The sequence below is a fragment of the Schistocerca piceifrons genome, chromosome 2 (assembly GCF_021461385.2).
Source record: "Schistocerca piceifrons isolate TAMUIC-IGC-003096 chromosome 2, iqSchPice1.1, whole genome shotgun sequence".
NCBI lineage: Eukaryota > Metazoa > Arthropoda > Insecta > Orthoptera > Acrididae > Schistocerca > Schistocerca piceifrons.
The window spans coordinates 899,210,915-899,233,790 of NC_060139.1; the positions used below are offsets into that span (position 1 = coordinate 899,210,915).

Consider the following 22,876-nt stretch of genomic DNA (forward strand, 5'->3'; position numbering starts at 1 on the left):
GTTGATTTCTATTTTTGATTCTATTTTTAACATATTTTACAATTTCAGGCTTTTTATAATTCTACTCATACATACTAATTGTCCAAATGTGGTATTTTACATATGTAAACGCACTTCATAGACTCATATAAATATTATCTCAGAAATAACGAAAGACATGTAATATAGACTCTTTGGCCTGTCACTTCCTAAAAAGTGATGGTAGTAGCATATACAGCAACCCATTTACTGTGACACAGGATGCTTTTCATGTTCTAACATATTAACACAGACACGAGTACAATTGTGTTCTAGGTATCCAAATGTTTGTTTTCTTTCTAGAAGAACTCTGACTTTAACGTCACAAAGAATTTATAAGTGACGTGAATCACATTGGTAGGGCTCAGGTTTTTAAGTGCAAAAAAAATTATTTTTTTAAATATTTGAAATATATGGCAAAAGAGTAAAAATATTTAATTATAATTCAGTTAATTTACATGAATGAATGTAATTTATGGTATGCTTCACTGCTTGTTGAATTCATCATGCAGTTGTCCATCACAAATAACTGACAGTTATCTTAAAACACTGCCTTATAGTGGGAAAATGAGTGCTCCACATCACACGATGTCTGCCTAGCAAACTTACAGCATAACACATTGCTCACTCACACATTGCTATGCCAAGTTATTTTTTAACATTTACCGAAGGATTCCAACTGAAGTTGCATCTTTTTGTCCAGTACATTAATTACTGAGGTAAAACCAGCAAAATTTTCAATATAATACTGGACTGCATCAAGCCAACTTTCCCAGGTGTAGGTGATAGTGGTACATTGGGATTTTCAGTCTTGAATAAATTAATTTTCCTCGGCAGCTTAATGAACATGCTTTTCCATTATAAATTAAATTATCCATTTAGGATATACTGCTCCAGTTTCTTCACAATATGAGTAAACCATGTGCAGTGCATTTAAAATGGATCATTTAAGGTTCACTAATGACAACATAAGCCACTGCCTTCTTCATATACTCTGCAGCATCTGTTATCATCAGTAAAATGTTGTCAAACTTCATACCACCTGGCCACAAAATTTGTGTTCTTCCATTAAATAATCTTGCAACCATCGCAGGGTTTGCAGTAGTCATTCTCGGCTTGTTATAAGAAAACATTTCTTCTGGATCATCCTGTTGTTTTTTAATACTCCAACAATGACATTCCCAACTTTCCTGCCAGCAGAGTTTGAAGTCTTGTCTAACGTAAAGCAAATTATCTCTTTTTTTTTCACAGTGAACAAATTTGTCAAGTTTGTTGGTAACATTTCGGAAGATATTCAGGAATGTCAAGATTTGAATATTTGGAGAAAAACTTACTTAACACTGGATTATTTATGGTAGAAAGAGGTCTATCGGTCGATACAATGTTGCCTTCATAATAAGCCCAAAATGTATCAGATCCTATAGAATAACCTGGAACTAATCACTAATTAGCAATTGTTTTTTCATCAGGCACAAAACTGCAGTGATATATTTCATGCCCTCCAGGTGTTGTGTAACCTGTGATCACTGTTCAGCCTTCACTGCTTTCCCACATGGTTGCCAGAACAGGACACACACATCTGGACTAAAATTATCCTTAACTTCCACAACACACAGCTGCAGATGACAACAACTTGTTGCTTTTACTTTAGACATTGCAGTACTGCCTTGCACTTCAAAGCTCCAGAAATTAACAAGTCAATGAGTTGGGAGGGAGGTGAGAGACGCAGTACAATATGGCTACGAATATGGAAATTCCAGGCTTCTATGGCATTTGTGACCAATGGCGGTAAACACACACCAGCATGCTGATATGAAGAAACAGAATAACATACATTATGTATTAATGGCAACAAATATTTGCATTAAGATTAAATTAAATAGCCCACATATTCTTCCTCTTTCAAGCACAACAAAACAGAAATGATATAAACTGAAAGACAAAGCATATTGATAAAAGAGGAAAATATGTGCTAAAAACTGGAAAAAAACAGAAATTTATGTAATTACAGAAATTTTTTAAAATATGCATTTGCATAAAAATATTTAGCTAAAAACCCAAGACTTAGTAATTGATATAAAGATAAATAATGTAAGTAGACATGTTTCTGCTCTTACGTGTATGACATTGTCATGTCTATGAACATAAAAGAGTTTTTATAGATATTTATAATTAAATGTTTCCCTGGGGAGGGCACTCAGCTCAGGTAGTTCGTGCACCAATGTTGACCATCATACTGCGGTGGTCTAATGGTTAGCATTTCTGCCTAGCAAGCAAGAAGACCCAGGTTCGAGTCCCGGCCGCAGCACAAATTTTAATTCATTTCGTCTGCTTCGATCATTATTGTAGATAATAAAAGTGTTTGCTGTCTGTTTTATCAGATGCCAGTATCTGAATACTGGTTTGGCTATTAAACATTTAAAGTGCTGTTCATGGGTTTAAAAGCTATCCTTCAACAAATATTTACAACTTGCAGAGCACTAAGGATACAATTTTCAAAACTATGTGCATAAGAGGTAAGAACAGACCGAATCAAATGAAAATAAGTGGCTCTTCTGTGACAATAATAAGGACACCTGATTAGGAACAGAAAATAACGCCACAAGTAGCAGTACTTGCAGATTAGGATATCTGAAGATACTCACAGTAATACGAGGGAGGTTTGAAAAGTTCTCTGAATGGAATAGAAAAAAGTACTTACATCACTGCAACTTTTTTTTATTTTTCATTGTAATCTCCTTGTAGATTAATACACTTGGTCCAACGATGTTCCAGTGCCTTGATTCCGTCTCGAAAATGAGTTTCCTCCAGGCCTGCAAAATAGTTGTCAACCCTGGCTATCAATTCTTCGTTTCAAGTGAATCTTCATCCAGTTTTAGGAAGAGATGGAAGTCTGATGGAGCCATATCATGTAATTTTTCCATGGCGACGGCACACATTGTCTTTATGTCAAGAGTCGCGGCACCCATCTTGCTTATAATTTGTTCTTTTCTAATTCTTCAATTAAAATGTGATATACCATTTCAGATGACATCTGACAAGCATGAGCAATTTCATGCACTTTCAATCGGCAGGTCCTCCATTACCATTTTGTGCACTCTTGCAATGATTTCTGGAATAGTGACACATCTTGGCCGATCACTGCACAGATTATTATCTAAGTTCTCCCGACCAAATTTAAATTCATTTGTCCACTTGGCAACAGTTGAATATGAAGGAGCAGAGTCCCCCAGCGTATTCTGGAAATCCTTTGCTTTCATATCTTTCTTTACGAAGTACTTAATCACTGCTTGAATCTCTATTTTTTTCCATCTTCGCAAATCACTACGTGGGAACAACAACAAAGCCACGTCACCTCCACAGCCCTCTTCCAAGAGCACTGACGTGACACATGTTTACAGGCAACAGTCCAATGAATATCATGTGAACAACTAGCTGTGCTAGCGCTGTTCTCTCATGGTGATTCCGAGAACTTTTCAAACCACACTTGTAATTATTTTGCAGATAAGACACTGTGTCAATGTCGGTATCCCCAGAGTATCTGTAAATATCCACAACAATAACAACTTTGTGGACACAGTTGAAGGAACTCGGGGTTCTGAGCAGCTTTTCCAAACTCTACCCCTTCTCCTAAACGTCATCAGTCTTTTTCCAACATCCCTTTTATTCCCCTTCAACCCTTTTGCCAGAAGGACCCACTGGCTCCAGAAGTTTGCAAACTTTAATACCTTTCACACGAAAGTTCTCCTACTGGCACTTGGTGAGTAGATTTTTTATCCATCCAATCACATTATATTTTGAAACATTGACGGTTTTCATTAGTGTAAATATTATGATTGTTCAACAACAATAAAACTAAGAATAAAAACAATGATAACAGCACCAACAACAGTAACAACAGCAGCAGCAGCAGCAACTGTTGTTGTTGTTGTTGTTGTTACTATTTTCGGACTAACTGCCATTATATTAGCTTGAATGTGCAGTGTCCTGGAAACAACAAATTTATTATCATCATCTGTAACTAATTCTTCCTGGTTTTCTAGAACTTTTTCACTTGCATTCCCTTTCCTATTTACTAGCAGCTGCATTTCTTTGGAGTCATTCCTGTTTCAATTGCAGTAATACATTTATACAATTATCAAAAGCTGTCATAAAACTACATGCAGACTGTTTTATGACAATAATCCATCCACTGGACTTTTCATTTCATGGTCTGACTTCTGTTTAAACTTTTAATGTTCAGTTGGATCCTAGTATTCACTCAAGACCACCTATTTGAACTGAACTGTTTACTAAAACTTCAGTGTTAATTATTTCAAAGAATAATATAAGAAGAATATTAATTAATCACCTGTACCAAGAAGTTGTTTATGTCACCCAAACCCGGTCACAAACATGAATGGGGAATCACTCTAGAGGTGAATGGGCCCCAAATGGGGAAATTCACAAACATACGAGACTTTGACAAAGGGCAGGTTGTTAAGGAGGATAGGCAGCAATCCATGGCGCTGTGGTGAATATAATGACACAGTACAATGTTGGTGCAGGCAGAACTAGTTTTGGACCATACTGTTCAGCTCAAATTGTTGAACATGTGGCTCCACAGCAGAAAACTCCTATATGTTCCCAAGTAGGCCCAACGCCATCAATTCTGACTGATTGGAGTGTAGATCTATGGAAACATTTTTTTAATATTACACTGAATTAACATGCATTTGATAAATGACCTATTTGAGTATCAAATAACAGCATGCAAGATGGGACTGTAACTTATACCACAGCTTCATACATCTTTCCAACTCTGTGGAAATATTTCACAGAAAATTTCACAAAATTCATTTCAGTAATTATGACAGTTGTAACTTACAGAATTTATTAAGAATATGACAGGCTAAGTTGCATTAAATATAGTCATGACTTGTCTCTATGTTTTTATTCTATGGAATATAAATTAGGAGATCCCACTTCAGCAGACAAAAACTCAGGACTGGCACATGCCTAGCATCAGAGCTTTGGCTTACTGAGTGGGTTAAGGCAGTTAAAAAATTTTAATTCTCACAAATGCATATAAAACACTATGATGTGGATGATGGACTTGCAGAAGCCATAGAAATGCAAATAGAATCTCTTATCCACACAGACCTCTAACCACAGGCAGCATGAGTGTAGCAACTGTTGTTAAGAATAGTGTTACAAGAGCAAAAGAAAAATAGAGTAATTAATATGAGAAACATTTTGAATTTAGATAAAGGTTAAAACACAGCCAACTGAAAAAGCCTCATGAACTATCTGAATAATTATTCACTTTAACAGAAAAGGTCCATTTTTGTTCTGGAGAAAATGGGCTAGAATAAATGAATGAATGGAAAATTATTAATTTGTATGAAGGTATGTCAGTGCTGAAAATGCTTACTAACGACAGGGTAGATGTTTGTACTCCACTGTTCCCAATTGCTAAAGCTTATTATTTCCAACTTATCAGCTGTAATTCCACTCCTTGTCAGATTTCAATGTGCTGTACCAGTCTAACTGCTCTATTGAAGAAGGCACAGTGGATTCCATATCTGATATTTTATTTTCTAAGTGGGAAGTTTATTCCAGATTCAATCCATCTAGGTTTCCTATTCATAAGAAAGTTGCAACAGTCAGCTACAATTAACTATAAAAACATATTTCTTTCACTGTCATCTCATCTACACTTTAACAAAGATTTTCTAGATGCTGGAAGCTGATAAACAGGGTGATTCACAAATATATGCAAGCATTTTAATATGTTATTCTACAAATAAAACTAAAGAAAAATGTTCATATAAACATAGGTCCGCAAATGTTTAGTTACGGAGTTACGGCTAATAAAACATTTTGCCTGAAATTTAGCAACTTCGCTGATATCAAGCCATTGCAAAACTGTACAAAGTTAAAGCAAAGCACGATTTCCCTATTTTTGTTGTTATTGATCTGTGACTGTAACAAAACATGTCCCAGACATGTATATGCATTAGTTTTGTGGAACATTCAGAGAAGCAAAGAAGTAATTTTGTAAAATTTTTAATTTATTAACTACTTGACCCAATTTGTTTTTTAAATTCTAGACAACTGCACAAAGTTTTCAACAGAACTTGTAGAGAATTTAATTTTGGAAAAATGATGGTAATAATGTTAACTGAAACTGCATGAATGTGTCAGATAATCTGCTTTTATTAATACCATAACACAAGAGAATTCATGTTAAACTGGAAAAAAAACAAAGCTCAGTGTTCAGGAAGTTGATAGAATACATACAATTTCATAACATATTCACAATAAATGTTTAAAAATGTCTCCACCGAGTTCTATGCATTTAGCTGCACTTGTATGAACAGATTTTGTTGCTCATTTAAGTTTCACAGATTTGTTCTTAATTTTGACTACTGTATTCTGGAAAACTACTGCAGATACACATCTGGGACACTTTTTATTAGATTCACCAGACCAATAACAACAAAATAAATGTAAATTTTGTTTTACTTTAACCTCGCACAGTTTTGCGATGGCTTGATATTAGTGAAGTTGCTAAATTTCAGGCAAAATATTTTATTAGCCGTAACTCCATAACCAAACATTTGCGGACCTATGTTTACATGAACTTTTTCTTTAGTTTTACTTGTAGAATAGCACATTAAAATATTTGCATATCTTCATGAATCACCCTGTTTATATACTTTCTTCCATTCTTCCTGGGACATGGTGAAAAGTTCTGTACATGTTCTGTAATAGTTTCATGCGTTTATTAACTAGAACTGAATCAAGATCCAAATCAAGTCCCTGAGCCAGCATTCAAATTCATCTGACTGCATTTCATAATATCACCATATTGTGCTTTCATTATATGAACAGACATGTTACACTCTGAAATAGATTAATGATTGCCCTGGAATTTTTCAGACTTGTATACTGGTCTCCGTTGCTTGAGGAACTGGAGTAGTTGTCTACAAGAACAAAATCACTGTGACAGACAAAATGAAATAAATGAAAGGGGTTGAAATAGGCTTGGATAGGCGCTAACAAACAGCATCAGTTTGAAAGATGTTAGCTCCTTTTTTCTGAAATAAATTCAAAGACCTCCCCAAAAATTCTAGTGATTTAGTTAGAATACTGTCCTTCCAATTTAAAAACTGTCTCTCATCACAAAACATGATAAATAATCTAACAGGAAATAACTTTCTGCAGAGGGCATGTTGTGTAACATAACAGCATATAAAATTACCAAAAAACCATATAACAACAATAATTCCTGGATGGTGTAAGATGTAAAATAAAGGGAAGGCCACCACTCATCTATATTTGATTGAAGTATAGTGAACAGAAACAAACGGAAAACTATTTACACCAGCTTTCCGAGGTCTTACTGTTTCTCTAGAAACGGAACACGCATAAGCACACAGACACACAGATAATGAAACATTCCTCCCCCCCCCCCCTCCACCACACACGTGTTGCCACTATACAGCACCCCCCCCCCCCCTGCCCCACTTTCAAGGTATTCTGTGGAAGAGACAGATACAGTTTCACTTTACAAATGCTCTCAGAATACACTGTTTTTTTATTAATGGTAAGATACGACTGCTAATGAGATGAACAAATTATAGCTAACTTTCATTAGCTTCATAAGACAAACCTGGCTATAATAATACTAACTATAAATGTAATTCAGATGGAAATTACATTTTTAATTATTTCTTTTCCCAAAGTTAGTACCAATAACAGGAAAAGAATTATTTTGAAGTTCTTGCTGTCCTTTCTAGTACAGATAAAAATAATACAATTATAAATTAAAACCGCTAGTTCGGAAATGACAGACCCTTTTTGAAGTCAGATAAACTTACATTTCAATAAATATTGATCCAAAAGGTAGTACACCACCAAGGATAACAATTACTGCAGGTTCCATGAACCACTTCTTTTCAGGTATTGGACGTGGGACAGCATTGATACGACATGGATAGTCGGGCTGCCCAGCAAGATTTCTACCCAGTACAGTGCCAACAAGGGTCAATGGTAATATGACAAATATGCATATGCAAGTCACAGCAACCTGGAAACAAAAACAACATCTTCACTCTACATGAAAATTAATATGAATTAACTAAGCTACATATTATTCATCATAAACATTAAATTTGAAGAATTTTTCTACATATTTGACATAATTATTTGAACAGTGTATTGTATAAATATTTTTGAATCAAAATAACAGCTATAGTTGAACTGAACGCTTGAAATACTCAAAACGTAGAAGCTCTTACTGTTTGTAGCATGTAGTGAGTTGACAAATCATGTATTCAAATTTGGCAGTTTTCTTTAACATTCTCATACTCCTGTTGACTGACAAATTTACTTTTATATTTTACAGCTATAGCAATGCAATGTTTGGTAACATAGTTATAGTTAATCAGCAGCTAACCTGCATGCCATGATAGAATTCAACACTGCAGAAATCACAATGCATTTATCAGTGAGAAACATTTGCGGGAAATATATCAGAATGCAACACTAGATGTGAGCAATGTGTGGCAACGGGTCAAGTGCAGTGGCTTCTAACTATACCCAATGTGCCATGTCACTGACATTTTGAAATGTTGGGTATTCTGTCAGATATAAGCATCGTTCTTGAACAACATTTTGACAATGTTACTTCTTGTCTTCATCAGGCGCTACCTGAGACTGCTCGTTGAATGGAACGGGTCGAGTATTTATACCTATGCTTTTCCCCTCCATGGTAGGTTACCGCTGTTCTGTTAGCAGTCTGCTCCCACTAGCAGTGTCCTTAGGTGTTTCCTCTTCAGTCCAGAGTGTCTGCCTGGGGGCAGGTGTTCTGTTTTTAGTCTACTGCAGATCCAGATGTTCTCTCTGTGGTCTGCTGCCACTAGAAATGTTCTCTGGTGTTCTCTCTTCAGTCTGGTGCACCAGGCCAAGTGCTGGTGTTTCAGAATGTCGCTTGCACCCATCTACATACTGGTGTTCTGTTTTTGGTCCAATGCAGTTCTAGGTGTTCCCTTCATAGTCCGCTCCCACTAGAAGCACCCTGCAATGTTCCATCTTTGGTCCGAATGAAGGGTGCTCTATTTGGTGTTTGTTTTCCATGTCCGCACACTCAGTTTTTTTGTGGTGTTCTGCTGCTGTCCCCATTGCATTTTCACAACTCCAGTGTAGGGTCCCAGGCTCTGCTGAGGTGGTACCCAGAGTCACAATTCATGATGTTCCTGTCACCCTTATCTCTGTAGACACTCTTATTACACTGTCCCAGTATCTGAGTGTCACTATCAGAACTCTCAGTTCATAATAATGCATGAAACGATTGAATTCCAGGCAGCACAGCAATAACCAATTTAGTTGTCTGTCTTAGACGCTTGTAGTAAGAGTGGACTGCAAGTGGAAAACAAGGATGCTGCTAGCAGGAGTGGACTGCCTGTAACCTTATATTCCACTCGATGAGCCATCTCAGGTAGCATCAGATGATAATAACAAGTCAAACTGTTGAAATATCATGCAAGAATGATGCTGATGTCTGGCAGAATACCGGACACCTCAACATGTCAACAATCAGGGAAGTCTGAAAGATTACATTTGCCACGTCATTATTTGTGAGACCTTTCTGGTAACAATTGATGCATCGTGTGTCTTAATATCCATTGATAATGGAAGTGGTATAAAGGGAGATTCTGTAACTAATATGCATACCTTAAGAGCTATGATCACTTGTTCAGTAGAAGAGATGTGTTTCACAGTAGCAAAGATGATGAAGTGCTCATACCTCTTAAGGTATAGATTTTAGAGTCCAGGTCTGTACTAGCCCCTCCCAAAATATAGAAAGCAAAGAGTTTGCAGTACAGTAAGTTCACTGTAAGAAGTATCAAAACAATTTTTGCTTATAACTTTCAACTCTGTCATTTCCACACCAAGTTCTTACCTCAAATTGATACATTTACCCTTCTCCGCCATCCACTAAAGTTTTTAATATCATCACAGAATCACCCTGTAACCAAATTTTTATTCTACAGCATCAAAACACAAGGGGGAACATTACCAGCAACAAACTGACAAGTAACTGATCATCGTCAATAAATTTATGTTTAAATTCGTTATGAAGACTGAAACAATGACCTGATACATGGTGGACAGGTAACAATAGAAAACAAAATGCAGTAGGAACACTGATGCTTCTTGTTAACGATGGTGCTGGTGATGACAACAACCACAAGTATGAGATTCAGCACTCTCATACACTTGTCACCAAGGTTGGCATGAGCTGTACAGCAATTCCTTTTAAAACATTTTCATTTACAAACCTATTAAACTGATTAATTCTGATCACCTGTCATGATTCTTTATTAATTGGGAGTGCTATCATTAGGCAAGTGATGAAAACAAAAGTGACAACAATGAACTGCACAAACAACAGTTTCGCATCACCATCATAACTCTAATAGTATATGTTTTGAGGAACAAAATGACCTCTTTTTCAATATTCTTTTGACCAGTACAGTTCAACAGAGTACACTGTGTCTTCAATCCTGGAAAAACAGTGTGGTTTGTGTACACTGTATGTAAATGTGCCTGGAAGGGTCAACAAGACCGGATTGTATGTGCAGTGTCATTTTAGCATGAAAGGCTGTCAATACAGGAATCTGCCAGCCAAATTGCAGTGTTCAACCTATGTCAACAACACCCACTGATCACTGCTATCTACAAACCACAGCTTGTAGGTGTGCCAAGGAGAAAGATACAGCATGTGTGCTGTTTATCTGATGACAAATGGGAGTGCTGTGTTGAGCCAACCTTCACATGAACAGTTCGGCATCCATCACGGACAAGAATAAAAATAGCCCTGCAGCATGGTGCATACAGATGTTCAACAAAAGAAAACATCTAGAATAGCAACTTGATCAATGGCATCAGGTTCTCTTCACTGACAGGTGCATGAGAGGTGATGAATGCAGGATTCTAATGAATGATGATCATCACAGAAGAGTGTAGGAGGCAGTTAGCTACCAATACATATCTCCAGTATACAGTTATGCAGTCCCACATGTTCAGTAGATAACAGTTCTATCTGCAGCTAGCCATCACATTTTGAGTTGATATCACGTACAGATGCCAGATGCCTCTCAATATCTATAGTAATTTCAGAGCTGTGCAGTATCTCGACAGGATCCTTCAACTTATTATCCAGCAAGTGATACGTACAGGTCTGTACTGCAGGAGTAACTGCTTTGTGAATAACAGCCTGTAATGATGTGGAAATCCACAGGTATTTCTTCAATATTAATTACTTTGTGGTTCAAAGTTAAAGGTCAATGTCATTCTTACCAGTTCTGATGTGTTATATACAATCAATAATAATAATATTTTTTTTCTTTTAAGTCATTATTAGCACCCATTTTGGAAGGAGTGCCACTACACTGGCTTCAAAGTGTAATGTCCTAGAAAGGGTAGATACATTGCTGATATCTGCAAGACTAAAGAAGATGATAAGCCCTTCTTCCTGGTTTTGTGCACAATAAAATGTGCATCCTATTTTCATCTTAACAGCAATCGGCTTATGTCTGCGTTGTTCCTATTTCATTTAAATTATCTAAGATCACATATACAATTATCAAAAGCTGTCACAGGGCTACATGAAGGGTCTTTGGCGAACACTTCACCCAACAGAATCTTTGATTCACAACCTGATTCAACTTGTGTATAAACCTAATTTTCGGAATAACAACTGTGAACCTATTAATGTTGCTCTCAAATATACCCCATCGGTCCAGAAACTTTCAAGATTGGGATAAGAAAAAGAATAAAGAAAAGTCAAGAGGGTAGTTTTAATGCTTCAGGTGTTCTACATGATCATCCACCACATGAGCACAATTCACAGATGTTCAAACAACAATGTGAAATGTCAGAAAAGTCTTCCTATCAGATGATGTTCAACTTGTGTGTCACACTGGTTTGAATGTCTGTTATGTCATCAAACTGCTGATCTTTTGTGTAAATTTCTGTAATCTGTCATTTTGTGGTAGGTTCCTGCTGATAACACCAAGTCTCATCACCCACGATGTCCAAGCTTTGCACTTCGATTGAGTCATGACAGGCATCCACGTGCTTTGTTGTTTTTGTTCAGGAGGTGATGTGTAGTGAGACAAACACTGTACATATTTTTCTCCGTTTCAAAACATTCTGGAGAATGTCATCTGAAACACTTGAGTCAGAGACGTTGCTCCATTCCAATTTGTAACAAAACGTTGACACACTAAGGCTGCACATCCACTACTTAACACTTCCTGCTCACAACTGACTGGCTGAATGCACACTTGTTGTTTACAGTTGTTAGTTCAAGTTGCCACTATTGTTACCACACTGATATCACCTATATGGCAGTACTGAAATCAGTCCCTGAACTTTTTGGATGGATGATGTATTTACAAATATTGAATGCTATGCTTATTACACTAGGAAGTGTAGCAGGTTAATATGTTTCAACACTATCATGAATTAACACACTTTGATAAATGAACTGTATGACAAACTTTAAACAGTAATGGCAACTTGTACAACACTGCCATCAGACTTCCCAATGATATGGAAATGTCTGAAATAAAATTTCAAAAAATCCATTTCACTAATTACAGCAGATGGTTGTAACTTGCAGCACATATCAAGAATATGATGGGCTATTTGTATTAAAATGTGGTCATGATCAGCCTCTATGTTCTTAGTCAACAGAACGTAAATTTTGAGACTTGATTTCAGCAGACAAAAATTTAGGCCAGGGGCAATCAGCATCAAGCTACAGCACACAGTGTTAAAATAGATAACAAAATTATAATATCTGGAGGTGTAGATAAGGGACTTGCGGACCTCTAGAAACAGGTCTCGCTTTCAAGATGATAATGCACAAATATACAGCACCTACATTCCACCATTTCTTCATGATGTAGACGCTTGGTACCAGTCACAACTTGCAGTGTATTGTCACCACAACCTCCAAATACATTGAATCACTGAATGACCTCAGAAGGATTTGTCACGGAGGAATGGGACAGGCTTGACAAGGAATGTCTCAACCACCTTGTGGACAACAAGCCAAAGAGGATTCAAGAACATTAGCATGCACAGGTTGGAATCATCCAAATGGTGTGGTATTTTGGTAACATGACTTCGTGTTATCTTCAACTGAAGATGGTAACAGACCAGCACTATTTGGACACTGCCATATGGCTGAATGACAGAGAACATCTCAAAATCATCATACACTGGGAAAGCCTAAAATCACAGACAGTACTGAATGTTACCCAGCAGCCAATTTTGATTTCACAGATGTGCAAAGGTATGCACTTTTGAACAGACTACTTTTACTTTGTTTTCCATACAGTTTTTCCTGAGTTTCATTCAGAGCTCTCCTTGAATCCAAGCCCACACATCCATAGATAAGCAAGCGTTGCAAAACTATTTTGGGCAATTTATAATAAAAAAAATATGCATATAAATATGAGAATGTTAAGCATCTATTCATATTTATACGCATATTTAATTATGAGTATGTTAAGCATCTATTTCTCCCTTGAACCATGGACCTTGCTGTTGGTGGGAAGGCTTGCATGCCTCAGTGATACGGATAGCCGTACCGTAGGTGCAACCACAACGGAGAGGTATCTATTAATAGCCCAGACAAATGTGTGGTTTCTGAAGAGGAGCAGCAGCCTTTTCAGTAGTTTCAGGAGCAACAGTCTGGGTGATTGGCTGATCTAGCCTTGTAGCACTAACCAAACTGGCCTAGCTGTGCTGGTACTGCGAACAGCTGAAGGCAAGGGGAAACAACAGCCATAATTTTTCAAGAGGGCAAGCAGCTTTACTGTATGGTTAAATGATGATGGCATCCTCTTGGGTAAAATATTCCGGAGGTAAAATAGTCCCCCATTCGGATCTCCGGGTGGGGACTACTCAGGACTATGTCGTTATCAGGAGAAAGAAAACTGGCGTTCTAAGATCGGAGCGTGGAATGTCAGATCCCTTAATTGGGAAGGTAGGTTAGAATATTTAAAAATGGAAATGGATAGGTTACAACTGGATATAGTGAAAATTAGTGAAGTTCGGTGGCAAGAGGAACAAGACTTATGGTCAAGTGAATACATGGTTATAAATACAAAATCAAGTAGGGGTATGGCAGGAATAGGTTTAATAATGAATAAAAAAATAGGAATGCGGGTAAGCTACCACAAACAGCATAGTGAATGCATTATTGTAGCCAAGATAGATACGAAGCCCACACCTACCACAGTAGTACAAGTTTATGTGCCAACTAGCTCTGCAGATGACGAAGAGATTGATGAAATGTATGATGAGATAAAAGAAATTATTGAGATAGTGAACGGAGATGAAAATTTAATAGTCATGGGTACTGGAATTCGGTAGTAAGAAAAGGAAGAGGGGGAAACGTAGTAGGTGAATATGGAATGGGGATAAGAAATGAAAGTGGAAGCCGCCTGGTAGAATTTTGCACAGAGCATAACTTAATCATAGTCAACACTTGGTTCAAGAATCATGAAAGAAGGTTGTATCCATGGAAGAGGCCTGGAGATACTAGAAGGTTTCAGATAGATTATATAATGGTAACACAGAGATTTCGGAACCAGATTTTAAATTGTAAGACATTTTCAGGAGCAGATGTGGACTCTGACCACAATCTATTGGTCATGAACTGCAGATTAATACTGAAGAAACTGCAAAAAGGTGAGAATTGAAGGAGATGGGACCTGGATAAACTGACTAAACCAGAGGTTGTACAGAGTTTAAAAGAGAGTATTAGGGAATGACTGACAAGACTGGGGGCAAGAAATACAGTAGAAGAAGAATGGGTAGCTTTGAGAGTTGAAATAGTGAAGGCAGCAGAGGATCAAGTTGGTAAAAAGATGAGGGCTAGTAGAAATCCTTGGGTAACTGAAGATATATTGAATTTAATTGATGAAAGGAGAAAATATAAAAATGCAGTAAATGAAGCAGGCAAAAAGGAATACAAACGTCTCAAAAATGAGATCGACAGGAAGTGCAAAATGGCTAAGCAGGGATGGCTAGAGGACAAATGCAAGGATGTAGAGGCTTGTCTCACTAGGGGTAAAATAGATACTGCCTACAGGAAAATTAAAGAGACCTTTGGAGAAAAGAGAACCACTTGCATGAATATCAAGAGCTCAGACGGAAGTCCAGTTCTGAGCAAAGAAGGGAAAGCAGAGAGGTGGAAGGAGTATACAGAGGGTCTATACAAGGGCAATGTACTTGAGGACAATATTACGGAAATGGAAGAGAATGTAGATGAAGATGAAAAGGGTGATATTATATTGCGTAAAGAGTTTGACGGAGCACTGAAAGACCCAAGTCAAAACATGGGAGTAGACAACATTCCAATAGAGCTACTGACAGTCTTGGGAGAGCCAGCCCTCACAAAACTCTACCATCTGGTGAGCAAGATGTATGAGACAGGCGAAATACCCTCAGACTTCAAGAAGAATATAATAACTACAATCCAATAGAAAGCAGGCATTGACAGACGTGAAAATTACAGAAACTATCAGTATAATAAGTCATGGCTGCAAAATACTAACACGAATTCCTTACAGACGAATGGAAAAACTGGTAGAAGCTGACCTTGGGGAAGACCAGTTTGGATTCGGTAGAAATGTTGGAACACGTGAGGCAATACTGACCCTACGACTTATCTTAGAAGATAGATTGAGGAAAGACAAACCTACATTTCTAGCATTTGTAGACTTAGAGAAATGCTTTTGACAATGTTGACTGGAATACTCTTTTTCAAATTCTGAAGGTGGCAGGGGTAAAATACAGAGAGTGATAGGCTATTTACAATTTGTACAGAAACCAGATGGCAGTTATAAGAGTCAAGGAGCATGAAAGGGAAGGGAGTGAGACAGCAAAGGACCTGGAAGAGCAGTTGAATGGAATGGACAGTGTCTTGAAAGGAGGATATAAGATGAACATCAACAAAAGCAAAATGAGGATAACGGAATGTAGTCGAGTTAACTCAGATGATGCACAGGGAATTAGATTACAAAATGACACACTTAAAGTAGTAAATGAGTTTTGCTATTTGGGGAGCAAAGTATCTAATGATGGTCGAAGTAGAGAGGATATAAAATGTAGACTGGCAATGGCAAGGAGAGCGTTTGTGAAGAAGAGGAATTTGTTAACATCAAGTATAGATTTAAGTGTCAGGAAATCATTTCTGGAAGTATTTGTATAGAGTGTAGCCATGGATGAAAGTGAAACATGGACGATAAATAGTTTGAACAAGAAGAGAATAGAAGCTTTCAAAATGTGGTGCTACAGAAGAATGCTGAAGATTAGATGGGTAGGTCACATAACTAATGAGGAGGTATTGAATAGAATTGGGGAGAAGAGAAATTTGTGGCACAACTTGACTAGAAGAAGGGATCGGTTGGTAGGACATGTTCTGAGGCATCAAGGGATCACCAATTTAGTATTGGAGAGCAGAGTGGAGGGTAAAAATTGTAGAGGGAGACCAAGAGATGAATACACTAAGCAGATTCAGAAGGATGTAGGTTGCAGTAGTAACTCAGAGATGAAGAAGCTTGCACAGGGTAGAGTGGCATGGAGAGCTGCATCAAACCAGTCTCTGGACTGAAGACCACAACAACAACGAGCATCTGCTTCAACATTTCCATATTTTTATGAATTACATAATTCAATAACTATTCTAAGAATTACTTTTCACATGGGAACACTTTTAATGACAACCATCAGTATGTGGCTCAGTCAGATGAAGTTCATGAGTAATTCTACAGCTATAACTAAAACATTATAGAAGCAAGAAAGACAGAGAATAGAGAAATTTCTTTATAGTGTGTGATATTAAAGCATCACATCATGCAGCAATAAAGGAATGTCTGAATCACCTTGTGTACTAAAACAACAGAAAGATCCATAAAGTTATGACACTGCTAGAAAGTGCATTTTCATACATCAGGTCAGTTTAATGTACTACAAACAACATTCTTCAGACAGAAGGGTTGAAGGGGAAGAAAGAGGGGTGAAGGAAAAGGACTGGAGAGGTCTAGGAAAAGGGGTAAATGTTGGAAAAGTCACCCAGAACCATGGGTCAATGGAGACTTACCGGATGGGATGAGAAGGAAAGACTGATTGTTGGGGACTGCACTGGATGAGATTTGAAAGCCTGACAGCTTAAAAGTTGAAGACAGGGTAATATGCAAGACAGAGATTTCTGTTAAAACATGATGTACAAGTTAATAAGAGTGGAAAGGTAAGTGCATTGTAAATAACAGAGGTGGGAAAGAAACAGAGAAAAATAGACAGCTAAGAAAATGAAAGATGTAGAAAACCACCTTTAATGTGAGTGTTCCTTTGCTGCTTGGTGAGTAGATTTTTTATTTATCCAATTGCATTATATTGTCAAAAATTGATTGTTTTCATTGTTATACGGACAACATTACTTTGTTTGATGTTTAAGAGATTTGATTAGATTATCATTATTCAATGGTTGAACTAATTAATGTGTTCTGGTGACTGTCATTTCCTTAGTCTTCCCAGATCTCTCCTTCCAGTAAATTAATATCTTGTTTCTTTCAAAGAGTACTCGTAGGATAGGTCTGGTAGAATGTAAATAACCAAAAAGTGCAAGTGCTGAGTTGTCAACAAGCACACACGAAAGAGAAAGAAAACTTGCCAGCTTCCAGAATCCATCCTTTCTCAAGCTACAGTACAAATACACACACAAAACACATGTGCCTGCACACCGCCACACCTGCACTCCTGTGTACATGCACGTGCCTCTGCCCCCTACATAGTGTAAGCACAGTGCACGATGCCATCCTTCAGCTCAGCACATGGGCTGGGCGGGGTGGGACTTGGGTCGAGTGGGGTGGGTAGAGTGAGAGAGAAGTGGGAGGTAGGAAGAGGGTTTGGGGGTGGGTAGCTAGCAGCTCACATCGAGGTAGTCATTTTGCTGGCTAGATATGCGGGAGAGCGGGGTGTAAGTGTATAAGCTAAGCATGTGATGCAAGTGTGAGGAGCCGATATGAGGACCAACCAGCAGTCCATCAGAATGAATGGTCACTGCCAAACTGTGCCCAAAAACAAAGTTCACCACCTACTGGCCTAACATGCAACTGAGCACAACATGCTCAATTCCAATGGCTGCTTCACGACCCGGGCCATCTGGATCCTTCCCTCCATCACCAGCTTTTCTGAACTACCCAGATGGAAGTCATCCTTGCAATACATCCTTTGTTGGTAACCCTCCTGACCTCAACCTCCGTCAATCCACTGGCTACACACCATCCACCCAACACTTTCCCCTTTCTCTGTCCTATCACCCCCACCAAATTCATGTCTCCACATCACCTACATTGTGCGTCACTTCCCACCGGCTCTGGCACCACCAGTGCACCACAAGCCAACCACATACTCCTGCCAACCCTCCCTCATTCCTAACCAGCAAATTGCCTGCCTCCCACTAAGCCACTTGTTACCCACCTCCACTATCTTCCTGCCTCCCGCCTCTCTCCCCCCTCTACCCACCCCACCTGACACAGCCCCTACCCCAACCAGTCCACCTATTGAACTGTAAAGCACTGTGTAGCCAGCCAATAGTGAGAGAGAGAGAGAGAGAGAGAGAGAGAGAGAGAGAGAGAGAGAGAGAGAGAGTGTGTGTGTGTGTGTGTGTGTGTGTGTGTGTGTGTGGACACATGCACATGCTCACGGGTGAGCATATAATAATCTAGCTCTAAAAGGAATTAATTCCAAAACTGAGAGCAATCATTCACAACATTGTAGCCAGATGCTTATGAGTTTCATCACAATTACCGTTCTTTTGTTTGCTGTCCTGGTGTGCCAAATTCTTCAAATATGAACTAGTTCTGTTTTATGTTCCCTAAACTGCTGGAATACTATGCAGCAAATTCAAGCTGTGTTCAATATTTTTGACTGTTGTTGTTCATGATCATGAGTTTTGTCATTATCCAGAACACTACCTGGGTTCTGTGGCTACTTTTGGCATTATAGATGTTGTGCACCAGACTCAAGGCTACAAAACAAATACTGTGAGAGGCTGCCACCGCACAGGCATAACCACCCACTTGGCATCTCTGAAGTTCCTAGGAGCTGCCTCTAGATGGTACTCACAGACCATTTTCTGCTTCCCCTACAAGAACATTTACGTCTTGTGTTGATCTGCCAATAATGTGGAGAGCCACCAATAAGTGTTCTGCGACCCAGGACTAAATTGCTTCTTTCCTGTACTGGCAAACACGGAAATTCTTCCTCTGACAAGCACAAAACACTGTGTGTCATAGACATTCAGATGTTTACAATAAAGCATTTAGACAACTCAGTCCAGTAATTGCAGCGAGATCAGTCCAGTTCTCCGAGGACAACCTTCTTATTTAGTACTTGCTATTTACAGAGTAATAGGACAATCAAGAGTGTCTCCATTCACAGAGGAAGTAGCAGCATATACAAAAATATGCTGTACTCAAGAGTACTGCAAACTGCAAACATTATTTAATCAAGCAATGGAAAATCCAGGACGGAATGTAACAATATTATGAGAGTGTTTGCATGAGTGAGTACGAGTGTGTGTCTACTGTTGACGAAGGCGAACGGCCGAAAGCTTTAATTGAGACAGTCTTTTTGTAATGCCTATTTGCGACTCACCATCTCCGCAATATCGTGAGTAGCAACTGTCTCATAACAACATCATTTAGATTTTTCTGTTTATACACCAAGTGCTACACAGCAAACTGTAGCAAAGTTAAGTACCGTATTGTATCATAACTCTTAATAAATGTCACTGGTTAGTTCTTATGGTGTTGCCACATTTCTGTTTATACTGTCCTATCAAAGCATGTGTTTACATAAGAATCATAGTGTGCAATGGCTACCTTTAATAAACTATAGCAGTTTCCTGCTACTGTTGATGTCTGGGCTGAATTAATATTAACATTTAGTTACAAAATTTTCAACATTACATAATAATTATACAAACACTGTCACATTTTGAGTGAAACTATTGCTGCTGGAAAAACAACATCGAGTACAGTCTGCCACCTGCTGTTAGTAAAATTATAAAATACATAATATTCCTAGACAGCAGACAAATGACGACTACTATATGACGTAAGTTGTATTCTGGCTCTTCATTGCAATGCTCACTCTTGGTAGCTGTATTGCAATTTTTGTTTTCTAACATCGGAGACTATCATAGAACACACTGAAAAGTAGGGTACACACCTTCACTTTGAAAATATGAGCTATAACATTTAATGACTACAGTAACAAAATTCCGTAGTAATAGCTCATAAAAGGTACATAAATCTTGAGTTATGAACATATAATCAGTAATTCAAAAATAACTAAATATAATTCTTCCAAAAGATCTTGCATTATAGTGTCTTCTCAAAAAAGATGAAAAGCAGTATTTTGAAAACATTAGAAAACGCAGAAAATAACAACAATACTTTCAAGTACAACCAAATCATCAAAAGGCAATAACACCCAAACCACATTATCAAATTCAGCTGGTTTACACACTAAACTTGGAATAAAAACAGATACCGCCCAGATGGTCATTATGTATTAAGCTTCTACAAACTTAAAAAACATCAACAACGAAAAATTCAACTAAGAAAAGAGTGAAATTTCGAGACTTTGAAGTATGTTACATTTGACATGTAACCTTTGGTGAGCAGCTTGTTACATTAAAAGTATGCTTTAGTTCAATATTTATTAATTAATTTATTAGTATATAAATTGCTGATTTAACAGAAAGCTTACCATTGTCCCAAATGGAATGGCACGGGAAGCATGATAATAAATTGCAATAAAATTTATGAAAAATGCTGTGCCACACACAAGGGCTGGCAGCATAAATGCAGACAACAGCATTTGACGAATCCAAATTTTCCCTCCCATTCGAGCGTACAGACTTCCTCCAAAGTATCCATTCACAGGGGAAGTAGCAGCATATACAAAAATAGCTGTACTCAAGAGTGAACCACGTCTGAAAATTAAAATGTAACTATAAATGTTGAACACACAATACTTATCCTTACAAAAGAGTGACTCTTCAGAATCATGCATCTACAATCTCTGTAAATGAAAAACTTATGTAAGTGATCACTGTTCAGTGTACTTTAATATTAATTCAGCAAAGTAAGCAACAATTACAAACTGTAACAAATATGTTTAACTAATCAGGAACTTGAAGCTAAAAGAAAAAAAATATATTCAACATTTTTAATTAGTTATATAATAATATAGCCAATGTGTATTACGGAGGTACACACAGATATTAAATAATATCACCACAATACAATAAACAACTAGAGGTTTGATTTATTGTTACTGTGAAGAAATGGTTTTGTTTCAAGGCTAGTTATGAAACGTTTCATGACCCTTATATGTCCATCTTTTCCTTATGCCTTCTGATCCCCCCCCCTCCCCCCCCCCCCCCCCAAAAAAAAAAAAACTATCCATTTGAGTTTCTGAATGATTAATATTCATTTCAAGGATTTAGCTCTCAGTCTGCCTGTCTCTACAAATATGCATCTTCTCTATTGGTAAGCTAACTTCATTTATCTTTATTTCTTGATCAGTTCAACTTGCTGTGCTGATTGGAACAGCAAGTACATGTACTATTGTTGCTTAGTTCACAACAAATCTATTGTACATAAAAGTCATCAATCTGCTGCTGAGAACTCGTTTCCAAAAAATTCTCTCATTCTAGCGTCCCCCAACCAATGTTTGTAATGTGCGATATGTATCACATCATACTTTACATAGCTAACAATGGTAGCCATTTTTCGTAATTTCAGGACACTGCCTTAAGCATGTCCTAACACAGTATTTACTGTCCTGTTAACAAGTTTCTGTATGAATGGGCATTTTACTGTATTGTATGAAGACTGTTTTGAAGTTATCTTTAATTACCCTATTCCAATTTTGTAAGGAGAAACACATCGTACAGTAAGTCACCTGCTACATCTTGTGAATTTGAAACTGTGTTCTTTTCTTTATGCGTAGCATGTCACTTTATAAATATTCGTTTGTATTATGTAATACTCAATATGGTGTATTAAGTGAAGAACGCCGAAAAATATATTTAAAAAACTCAAACAACAGATTAGCCACTTACACATTTCCAGTGAACAAGATTTTTTCCAGAAAAATTACCAACTCATTAAATTACATTTGTAAATTGGTAAAATTACTATTGAAATAAACATTAATTAATTAGGCAGTTGGTAAACTTCCAATTTTTATTTAAAATCAAATAATGAGTGGGACATTACGGGAAGGAAGGTCTCTTGTGTCTACAGAGTTGATATATAAAGTGATAGTTACAATCAAGGAATGACAGACAGTACAATGAAAGGTCACTGTAAAAAGTGCTATACCCTCTCCACAAACACAGATTTTCTTTAACACACTTACCTGTTATGCTTTCCTCTCTGTGCCCTATACCTCTTCTATACCCCACTGCCACCCCATCAAATGTACCTTCCTACCACTCATCACACCATGCCACCCCAGCAAATGTGCCTTTCTGACACTCATCACATCATATGTGTTGAGTAACTATCTATCCTTTTCATAGTGTAGCCATTCCATCCTGGATTCCGCATTGTTTGATTTAGTTGACCATCATAGACTAACAGCTAATGGAATAACTTTTTTTGAGCTCAATGAATAGGAAATTCATTATTCATGGAAGACAAGTCAGTACGAAGAACACTGATTGCAGCAAGAATTTAGGGCAGACATCAATGCACAATCCACCACA

General features: G+C 37.6%; 1 protein-coding gene across 1 annotated transcript in view; it reads right to left on the reverse strand.

Annotated features, from left to right (window-relative positions):
- Positions 1-22,876, reverse strand: part of LOC124774988 (transmembrane 9 superfamily member 3) — a 99,525-nt gene that overhangs the window by 37,684 nt on the left and 38,965 nt on the right. Inside the window, exons 7-8 of the mRNA XM_047249734.1 lie at positions 20,869-21,094; positions 7,884-8,092 (exon numbers count right to left, since the gene is read on the reverse strand). Coding sequence (XP_047105690.1) covers positions 7,884-8,092; positions 20,869-21,094 — 435 coding nt within the window. The remainder of the gene's footprint in view (positions 1-7,883; positions 8,093-20,868; positions 21,095-22,876) is intronic.